Here is an 11,561-nt window from a genome sequence, read left to right as displayed (position 1 = left end):
TCTAAATTTTAAAATTTATCTAAGAAAGTTGAAAAATATCTTTTTTATTGCTTTGCAAATTTCTAATTTCTTATCTTGCATTTGAGAACATAGAATTCGAATTTTCGAACTGATTTTTTTTTTTTTTTTTTTTTTGTGTAAATATAGACAGAATATAGTATTAAATTATATTAAATTTCTTCCACACCTATACAAATCCAAATCCAAGCCAAAAATTCATGTTACAAAACAATACTTTAATAATTATTATTTTTTAAAATTTTGAAATGAAAAATAAAAAATTATTAACGAATTCTTTATTTTTTATCTCTCTATACTAATTTCAGAAATCAAAAGTTAAAAGTTATATAATTCTTTGAAAAGCTAAAACTAAAGAATGAAAATTGTCTTCCACAATCCAACCATCCCATAATTTTTTACAATGACATTTCTACTTTTCCAACTGCATGGTTGTCGCAGCAAAGCATTTCTGTCGTAGATTACTATCCTGGCGAAAATGAATTGGAAAAGAATAAGATTCACCTTTCCATACAGCATTGGTCGACTCCAGAAAGATGTAAACTCCATGTCATCCACGGCTGAATTTCAACTATGGTACGAAAAATCAGTCTACAAAGAGAGAGATGTTGTAGTAATTGCAGGTGGCGGTGGGGCAACCGTTGCATTGTCTGTCCAATTTGTTTCGCCCCAGTGCCATAACATGCTTTCCCAGAAGCAGAAATCCTCAAAGCATGTCTTCAATCGCGGGTCTTTTATCTTAATCTTCCAATGACCATCTGTGTAATTTCCTTTCTCGGCTTGCCTCCGATCCCATTCCAATGCAGCCTTTTGCTTTGACCTAAGCAAGCAGAACTTTTGCAAGTTATCGGGCATTGCATCATGCACCTTCCACCATCTTCTATGTGCAATGTTGCTGGCAAATTCCTGCAGAATGTCCACATTCCAGTTGCAATCGTAGTCGCGGAAGCATAACCATGGCTTCAAGCCCAGATAGTGCAGGACGTAAAGAACTGGAGGTTCGGCCCCAAAGAGACGAGTTTTCATCTCTTTCTTCTCCTCTTCGTCGCCAATCCAGAAGTGTTTCAAGAAGTTCATGTGTTTTGGAATCCGATGCCACCATGTGAAAATTTCATTCAGATACCCCTGGTCTCCACCATTATAGGACTCAATCTCATTAATGTGATCCATCAGCAGTTGGAATGTGCAATTTGAAGGTTCAATCACCATCACACCTGAATTAAACAGAGTGGCATTATTTCCAATTGCAGATATTTCTGGCATATCAAATAGGAAATCAATATTCCTCAGAATAAGCAAGTCAGCATCAATGAAGATAATCTTGTCATAATCTGTCAACTGCCAGAGACGGAATTTGCTGTAGTTCCACTCATTGTATGCATCCCGTTCAGCTTTTGGATTCCTAATTCTTTGGATATTATGAAGTTTCCACCCAGCAGCCTCCAGACCACTTCTGTGATATTCGCTGATTGTTTCATCGATGAGTATGACAAGATCCCGCATCGAACCTGCCATGCGGATACTCTGAGCTGCAGCTATGGCCCCACAGACATATACATGTGCAGAGTGCAGGATTGTAGCATATGCCTCTCGGGGTGCATTTCCAGAGTATGAGGCCCCTGCTTGAAAGGAAAAAAAAAAATTTGTTAAACTTTTTTGGTGCACCGCAGTGAGACAATAAACATAGTTTTAAAGCCATCCTGTATCCTTTTATCACTAGGCACAAAATCGAAGATCAATCATGGAGGTTTTCTAAATTAGGAGTTGACTCAATAGAATTACCTTAAAACAGCAAGAATACATGTGCGTGCTGACGTGTATGTATATCTATTTTGAAACTGCACACTTCTATTTTTCATAGATGGTAGTGAGGGTTGATCAGATAATAAATGCTAAAAAGGGTATTTCTAGGGCATGAGGCTCCCTGCTTTGCAAGGGTAGAGGGAAGGTTGTCATAATGTACACAGACTTAGCTCTCTTTTTATGCAGAGAGGCTGTTTACTTGGAATCGAAACCATGACTAACTAGTTATAAAGGGGCAACCTTACCGTCCCTCCCCCTTTTAAATTGGTAAGTTGTTATTGCACAAGAAAATTCTCTTTTCCAGCCACACTAATAGGTGCTAAACTCCCACCCATGGTCCGGTTCCCAGTTCCCACTGAGTGATCAGCATCTATTCCAACACTAAAACCTTACTAGTGTAGGCACACAGATACAACTCACCAACCAATGAACCGCAACAAAATATAGTAAGGTGAGGAAGGTTTAGAATCGTTTTCATTGCACTAAGAACTTGAAGTTAAAAAAAATCATGAAAACAAATTATGGGAAAAGAAGCATAAACTAACCACTTGCTCTGAGTGGAACTGCAAGTTCACATGATCCAACTGGAAGCTGCAGCTTCTCTCTTAATGTACTCAGTTGAGGTTCATACAGCCATGCATGGCCTTCATGTGTGACAAGGTCCTTGCAAGTGAATAAGTTTGGGATTGGGAAGCACTCCGTTACCAAAAGTACGCATATTGGATGTAACCCTTTAGATGTGGCAGCAAGGCTTGCTGCTGCAAGCTGCAAGTGCAAGCGAGCCACATCTCTTGACCAGTTCATTGACTTATTACATGGAAGCTTGACAGCAATAAGATCAATCCGGGGCTTTCCAGGTATCTTAAGTCTTGGTAGAGAAGGACATCTTGGAACCTCATATTCTTCCTCCTCATCTATCCATTCAGGGTACAGAGATTCCCAAGTGATATCATCAGAGACGTGGTCTAGGTGCAATACAATCTTCTCAGCATCTGGTATCAGTTGCTTCCAATGATCAATTTCATTGTCATTGAAATTTAACAGTCCAATTCCTTGATACTCATTCCTTTCAATCTGTTTCTGAATGACTTTTGAAATATCCTCCCAATTGATTTCTAATAATGACACATAACGTGGAGCTGCAGCAGGACCTTCCACAACCCATCGGTCTACAAAACGTGACCTGCACACAGATGATTCTTTTATTAAGACATTGCAAACAGAAAAAAATAAATAAAGCATCCAACTTCATTAAGTGTAGTGATACCAACAAGCCTTAAGTCCCATTAGGTGGGGTCAGCTAAATGAATCTTTTTCTGCCAACTCACCCGATCAAGAGCTTTTTCCTCTATTAGATAAGTTTAGTGATACTAGATACATATAATTGAAATGATAGTCAGATTTCCACCATTGCAAATAAAAAAATAAAAGAGAGAGAGAGAGAGAGGATTAATGCCCTTAACATCCAAGGATGCAAACTGTAGCAATGCTGCCACAATAGGGTTAAAATTAATACAAATGGATATAAAAACCTGTATAGTTCTAAAGCATGGATATGGATAGAAGGATACATAGATATGATAATTCTTCAAAACTTGAGATATGATACGAAAGAGTCACACTTATAATATATATATATAGTTTATATACATCAATAGTTTATCATTTTTCTCTAAACTGCATACAACATCAAAGTATTTAGATAGAATATGAAACAAGTAGAAGTAGAAAGATTGCCACACAGATATTTGTGATTCTCCAACTAAATGTTTAAAAAGAACTGTGTGCATTTGGGAGCATGAAATTCAAGCCATGGGCTTGGAATTGTGTGGATTCAACAAAACACGATACACAATTGTATTGAGTGTCATTCAAATCCACATAAATTCAAAATTTCAAATAGAAAGCCTCAAATCCAAGCTAACAAATGCACCCTGTATTTTAGTTCCAAAATGTCTATATACGAGTATAAGACACATTGTGGACGCATCAAGATGTGTTTTTGAATTATTTGACATGTATCCAAGGAGTGACAGTTTTTATACAGATAAAGTATGGTAATCACCAGCCTCTAAAATATCTTTGCTTCATAGCTACGCAGAATGGGAAACAAGGATTCAAGAAGTCAACCCTACATATTGGAAATGAAAACTTTATTTTTGTTCTCATTTTGTTGTTTATATAAATAGGAGGGAACTAAAATCTTTTAATAAGGAATGAAATAAGAGTGGACAGCAAAACATACCGAGGTCTGGAGCTGGATGGATTGTCTGAAATATAAACTGCTGGAGAGTGGAGGAGTGTCAAAAAAGTTCCCAATATAATAATAACCAGGACAAGTTTCAACCTAGAAAACTTGCAGTTCAAATATCTATCCTGGCTGGGACTGTGGAATGGTTTCTCAACGTCATTAAAATCTTTGTTTCTTTGCAATCTTCTCTTGTCCGTGTCATCACTGAACCAAAAAGGTATTCAAGAACCATTAGCACACAAATCAAGTGAAAGAGCTATAAGAGAAGAAACAACAGAAAATGCTGATCACACAAGATGCAGCAGCCTGGTCTATGACATTAAAGACAGAATGCATGCACAAAAAATATAATTTAATTCATTTTCTAAATCGATGCTGCATCGAAAAATAATTTCAAATACAAAAAACAATGCATACTTGAATGATTTATTCAAAAAAAAAAAAGAAGGAAAGATTAGTGATCTCCAACCGGTTGTCGAATAAATCTTTTAGTACAAGTGAAGACTAAAGAGTAGCTTCCTACCTGGTTCATATGATTACTTACCATTGATTATAAGGTGTTGTCAAAAATTGGTGACAAAAGTACACCATCTGTGTGTTACCAAACTACTGAAATATGTGCAGACAATTAAAATAATATTTTCTCATGGTTCTTCGCTATAGAACCAATTGCATGGCCAATTTTAACTTTTTTATATAATGATACAAACATAATAAAATACAAGGATTTTAAAAAATAAAAAAGCAAAACTTTCAAATGCACAAAGTTCCAGCATGTGGATCTGAGAAAATATGCAGCATTTCAATTCAGCTGGAAATGTCTCACTTCCACCAATACTGAAGGTAAGGGTAAAACCAAAGAACATGGATATGAGATACTTTGAAAATATGTCATACCATAACTCAAATGTAAAGCAGCTTCTTCCACAGGCATGTTGCCACTCTGTACGTGACGCACTAGATGTGACAATCATTGATCAGGAAAAAAAGCAAAAATATTTATGGAAAAGCAGTTTTGTTCAAAGTCAGTTAGCACATTTTCTATTACACGTGCTATATGTTAAAATGTGAAGTTAGCAATATTAGTTAGTTAGTTATGAAGTTAGCAAGTTATTTAGGAAATTATTTTACTTTAGTTCTTGTATATAAAGCATAGAAATCAGTTGTACAATTTGTATTGTATTGAATCAAGAATGCAGAGTATTTCTCTCTTTTCTTCTCCATCTTTCTTCCTCTCCTTCTATGTAATTGATCTCAGCTTACTTTTCCACATGGTATCAGAGCAATTCTGAGATCAATTGCTGTTCTTCCAATTCATTTTATGTGAGCTGGTGAATCAAGAGGGCGTAGCGAATTCTCATTTTGGTGATTGAAGCAGCCTCCTCAATTGAAGGTCCCAGGAGTTTCTTGAAGCTAGAAGGAAGGTAATCTGATTATCATCAATGGCGTCTTCTTCCTCTGTCTCCTCTGTCAATCCTGCAGATGATTCATCAGGTCCTTATCATCTCAATAATGCTGATAATCCTAGCATTGAGCTGGTTACTCAACCTTTAACTGGAGATAATTACCATGCTTGGTGTCGATCAATGCAAATTGCTCTACAATCGAAGAACAAGCTTGGCTTCATCGATGGAAGTCTTACCTCGCCATCTGATGTTTCAGATCCAGCATATAATGCTTGGTTACGTTGTAATGATATGGTCTTCTCGTGGTTACTCAATTCTATATCGAAAGAGATAGCAGCAAGTTGCATCTATACTAACACCGCAAGAGAACTCTGGTGTTATTTGCAGCAAGGTTACTTGCAAACTAATGCACCACGAATTTTTCAGATTCAGAAGAAAATTGGAAATCTGGTGCTAGATGATCTCTCTGTAAGGGCATATTTCACTCGTTTGAAGACTCTTTGGGATAAATTGATGAATTATATGGCCTTGCCTCCTTGTGGTTGTTCAAGAAATTGTAATTGTGAAGTCTTAAAGGCTGTTCTTGAATCGGCAACAAGAATATGTGATGCGTTTCATGATGGGACTTAATGACACGTATGCAAGTGTTTGATCTCAAACTTTTCTGATAGATCCATTTCCGGATATGAACAGAGTATTTTCTTTGATCTTGCAAGAAGAAAGATAGCGTGGTATTCATCCTAATGGCAAATTTTCCAATCCTGATTCTGCAGCTCTGGTTTCCACTACTCAGCAACAGAATTTTCAGAAAATTAATTCAAGATATAAGGCCTCTTCGAAACCTAAACCAGTGTGTAGCCACTGTGGCATGCTGGGGCATACCAAGGAGAAATGCTATAAACTTCATGGGTACCCTCCTGGTTACAAGTTTAAAAAGTCTCGAATAAACTCTGTCAATGGTAATTTTTCTGATACCATTTCACAGGGAGCACAAATTTCTGAAGGATCTTCATTAGCTTTTTACTCGAGCAGTGTCAACAACTTCTTTCTTTGCTTGATTCACATAATTCTTCAGTTAAACCTCTATGGCTCATCAAGTAGGTACTCAGAAAAATTCTCAGACATTTCTTAACCAGTCAGGTATATTACCTTCTCCCCAACATAGTATCTTCACTGCTATTAATTTTCAACATTTTTCTTCATTCATCAATAAAGTTGAAAATAACTCTTCTAATGCACCTTGGATCATTGATACTGGTGCAACAGACCATATGGTCAGCTCTATTTCTTTCTTACATTCATATTCACCTGTTCAATCTTCTTTTGTGACCCTTCCAAATGGTCACAAAGTCAGTATTACACACATAGGCATAGTCAAAATTTCTGATACTTTAACCTTGACTAATGATTTATGTGTTCCACCTTTTTCATTCAACCTTTTATCAGTTAGTAAGCTTGTTCATTCTACTAACTGTGCTGCTGTTTTCTCAAATAAATCATGCTTCATTCAGGACATGTGTGCATGGAGGATGATTGGTCTGGGTGAACATCGAGATGGACTTTATTACTTGCTGCCATCTAAGCCATCAGCATCTACTGTAGCTGATGTTTCCGTTTCTAGTGTATTTTCTGCTTCTAATTTTCCTGATACAATTGTTTCCAATCCTAAAATCTTAGACATATGGCATTATCATCTAGGTCATCCATCAAATGCTAGACAATGTTTGTTGAATAAATAAGATTCTGTTATCAATTCTCCTTGTGCAAATATTTGTGATATATGCCATTATGCAAAACAGACTCGTTTATCTTTTCCTCTAAGCATTTATGTTACTACAGCACCATTTGAAATCATTCATACTGACATATGAGATCCTTTTTCTACTTCCACTTTGGAAGGCTTTCAATACTTTCTTACAATCGTGGATATTTTTCACGGGCAACTTGGGTCTATATGCTGAAACATAAATCTGAAACTCGACCTAAGTTACTTTCTTTTTTTGCTCTTGTTGAAACAAAATTCAATCATAAAGTTAAAACCATTAGAAGTGATAATGGTCTAGAGTTCAATATGACCAATTATTATGCTTATAAGGGTATCATTCATCAAAGGAGCCGTAATGCAACTCCTTAGAAAAATGGGATTGTGGAAAGAAAACAAGACATTTGTTGGAAGTGGCTCGAGCTCTCAGATTTCAAGCTCATCCGCCTTTATGTTTTTGGGATGATTGTGTCTTAACAGCTGCTTATATCATTAACAGATTACCCACTCCACTTCTTTCAAATAAGTCTCCTTATGAATTGCTCTTCTCTAACAAACCTTGTTATTCTCATTTCAAGGTATTTGGGTGCCTTTGTTTTGCTAGTACTCTTTCTGCCCACAGAAACAAATTTGGTTCCAGAGCAGGCAAGTGTTTGTTTCTTGGTTATCATTTTGGTGTAAAAGGATATAAACTCTATGATTTACAATCTCATACATTTTTTTTTGTCTCGGGATGTTGTTTTTCATGAAAACATATTTCCCTACAGGTGTAATTCTACCACTTCTTCATCATCACCTGCTGTAGCTTTGGATTCTTTTGTTTTTCCAGTTCCATTTTCTGATTCTATCTCACAATACACAACCACCTCATTCTCCTCCAGATGCTGATTCTGCCATTGATAATGTTCCTTCTCTTCGAAAGTCCACTAGACAGAGACATCCTCCTAATTACTTGCAGCAATATCATTGTCATCTCAGCAGTTCTGCTTCAGACCTTAGTCCCGTCGCTGCAGCTTCTTCCAAGGTATGTACTTCTTATCCTTTGTCAACTTATCTTTCTTACTCCAACTTGTCCTCTGCATACCAAGCATATACTGTTTCCTTGTCTTCAAATTCCGAACCTAAGTCTTTTTCTCAAGCTATGCAATATTCTCATTGGCATAATGCTATGTCAATTGAATTAGCTGCTCTTGAAGAAAATCATACTTGGGTTCTCACTAGTTTACCTCCTGATAAGCATCCCATTGGGTGCAAATGGGTGTACAAAAGTAAATATAAGTTAGATGGTACCATTGAAAGGTAAAAAGCTCGACTTGTAGCTAAGAGGTACACTCAACAAGAAAGTTTGGATTTTCTTGATATTTTTTCTCCTATTGCTAAACTCACTAGTGTTCGTTGTATGCTTGCTATTGCTGCTGTGAAAGGCTGGTATTTACATCAATTAGATGTCAATAATGCTTTTCTTCATGGAGATTTAGATGAAGAGATATACATGTCACTTCCTCCAGGTTATGGAAGTGAGGGGAGACACGAGTATGTAAATTGACTAAGTCCTTATATGGACTCAAGCAAGCTTCTTGCCAATGGTTTCACAAGTTATCATATTGCCTTTTGACTCGTGGTTTTTCACAATCCAAGTGTGACTATTCTTTGTTTACTAAAGTCACTACAAGTTCTTTTATTGTTTTGCTTGTTTATGTGGATGATGTGATAATAGCAAGCAATGATATTCAAGTTGTGCAAGACATCAAGAATGTTCTTCATGCTGAGTTTAAGATTAAAAATCTTGGAGAATTCAAATACTTCCTCGGATTGGAAGTGGCTCGAACATCTAAAGGCATTTTTGTTTGCCAAAGGCACTATGCTCTTGAAGTGTTAACTGATTCAGGTTTCATTGGCTGTAAACTAGCTAAACTACCTATGGATCCTAACTTGCACCTTACTAATACAGATTCAGGTTTATTAGAAGATCCTAGTATTTATCGAAGGTTAATAGGGAGGTTGCTTTACCTTACTATTACCAAGCCAAACTTGGCATATTCTATTCATATTCTAGCTCAGTTTATGGATAAGCCAACACAGCTTCATTTGGATGTTGCATATCAGGTGTTGAGATACTTAAAAGGGACTCCAGGGCAGGGCATATTCTTATCTGCATCTCCATCCTCACAATTGAAGGCTTTCACAGATTTAGATTGGGAAACATGTCCTGAAACAAGAAAATCAATTACGGGGTTTTGTGTTTTCTTGAGTGATTCTCTTATTTCTTGGAAATTTAAGAAACAAAACACTGTATCAAGATCATCGGTTGAAGTTGAATACAGGGCTCTTGGTTCTACAGCATGTGAATTAACTTGGTTAATTGCTTTGCTTAAAGACTTCGGTATCCATCACACTTCACCAGCTTTGCTTTTCTGTGATAGCAAAGCTGCTCTGCATATAGCAACCAACCTAGTGTTTCATAAGAGAATGAAACACATTGAGATTGATAGCCATTTGGTTAGGGGGAAAATCCAAGCTGGAATATTACATACTCTTCATGTGAATTCAAAGCATCAATTAGCTGACTTCTTTACAAAGGCATTGGCATCACCACAATTTACGTTTTTCCTTTCCAAGATGGGAGTGATAAATATATACACTCCATCTTGAGGAGGAGTGTTGATATGTGAAGTTAGCAAGATTAGTTGGTTAGTTATGAAGTTAGCAAGTTAGTTAGGAAGTTATTTTATTTTAGTTCTTGTATATAAAGCATAGAAATCAGTTGTACAATTTGTATCATATTGAATCAAGAATGCAAAGTATTTCTCTCTTTTCTTCTCCATCTTTCTTCCTCTCCTTCTATGTAATTGATCTCAGCTTACTTTTCCACACTATAAAACATGTTTGAGGATTGTCCAAACATTCCGTGAATAAGGAGAATAATTCTGCACCAAATTTTCAGTCCATAATTTAATCCTACAATTTCAAAATGGCGACATAAGCTATTTTCTAGATCCAATATATGCAGTTAACCAATTCAATTTCCATCAGAGTCACTGGTTGTGCTGGTTTTGATTAGGCTGAAAGATAAGATGGGTCAAAGGTAGATAAAGGTTCGTTTGAGATTAGTCCATGAGATCTAATTAAAACAACCAGAATCTCATTTAAGGTCACTCATCAAACAAACGAAGTTCAATCATAATTTTGAGGCTGTATTATCGTGAACTGGGGTTGGGGAAACAACTGCTCCACTCAATTGAGCTCAGCTACAACCCTATGCTCATGAACAAGAAAAACAACACAAAATTTGCCAAATCTGTTCTAATTATGCACATTAAGCTCATCCATATCATTCAACATCCTTACCCTTTCTTTGGAAGTTTGGAGTTCCTTCGTTAAATTTGAGTTTTCAATGAATTCAGATAAAATACGGCATAAAATTATACAGAGTTGTGTTCCAAATCCACACAAATTCAAATCTCGGTACTCCCAAACACAACCTCAGTGTTCAAAACCAAAAGAGATCTCAAAACTAAATCAATCAAACCGCGAAGAGATCATCAAACAACAAAGCAAATACAAGCCGAAACAGTCAATTTAAATTCAAATCCATATCAGTATGCAGTCAGCTAACAGCGCATGAATCTCATGTAGTATGCTCGCACTCAACCAAACCAATTCAACCAAAAAAGAGGGAAAACAAAGTAAATGGAGAAAGAGAGGGATTTACAATGAAGCAGAGGATCTGTGTCTGGCTTCTATAGGGCTGGGCAAGGTACCCATAGCGCCTCTCATCTTCGATTCAGTTTCAGCGTGGGGAAGGCATCATCTGATTCGCCAACAAAACCAGTTTACAAGCCAAAACTGATACGAAAACAATGAAAACAATTCCAGAAAATATTTCTAGTGTGAGAGAGAGAGAGAGAGAGAGAGAGGACCGTGACTCTGTGAGCGGAGAACGTTTTTAATTACGATTTTGGAGCGGCAGGTTGGTGTTAGAGCGGTGACAAAGTTGTCCGAGCTTAGTTCGCAGTCCAAGGACTCCAAGCAATGAGTCCACGTAAGGAGGCTGTTTGACTTTGTTTTCCATGTCATTACCACTAAACTTTAGAAAATTTAATGATGATCCTCTGTAATTTCTTGAAGTAATTTATCCACTCAATCATTTTTCCACATAAGTACTCAATTAAAGAAATATGTCACAAACCCCTAGATTAGACTCAACTAAGGGGGCGGCACTCGTCGAGGCTCTCCCCAATAAAGTTAGCCAATAGTCACTCGTTCAAATCTTTAACGTGAGCATCCCATAAGTACAAGCAACCACTCATCATCATGAAAT

General features: G+C 36.7%; 1 protein-coding gene across 2 annotated transcripts; it reads right to left on the bottom strand.

Annotated features, from left to right (window-relative positions):
- Nucleotides 1-281: 281 nt before the first annotated feature.
- LOC131162277 (putative UDP-glucuronate:xylan alpha-glucuronosyltransferase 3) lies at nt 282-11,274 on the bottom strand. Of its 2 annotated transcripts, XM_058118585.1 has the most exons (5): nt 11,161-11,274; nt 10,953-11,051; nt 4,067-4,276; nt 2,367-3,004; nt 282-1,637 (listed from the first exon to the last, which is right to left on the bottom strand). In XM_058118585.1, exons 2-5 carry the CDS (start codon nt 11,015-11,017, stop codon nt 610-612), a joined length of 1,941 nt encoding a protein of 646 aa, XP_057974568.1. In that variant the 5' UTR covers nt 11,018-11,051; nt 11,161-11,274; the 3' UTR covers nt 282-609. The 2 variants fall into 2 exon arrangements, with proteins under 2 accessions (XP_057974568.1, XP_057974566.1); XM_058118583.1 differs by having other exon boundaries at nt 10,953-11,274.
- Between the last annotated feature and the right edge of the window lie 287 nt (nt 11,275-11,561).

This window comes from Malania oleifera, chromosome 8 (genome assembly GCF_029873635.1).
Source record: "Malania oleifera isolate guangnan ecotype guangnan chromosome 8, ASM2987363v1, whole genome shotgun sequence".
Taxonomy (NCBI): domain Eukaryota; kingdom Viridiplantae; phylum Streptophyta; class Magnoliopsida; order Santalales; family Ximeniaceae; genus Malania; species Malania oleifera.
This window is presented reverse-complemented; position numbering and strand designations above follow the sequence as displayed.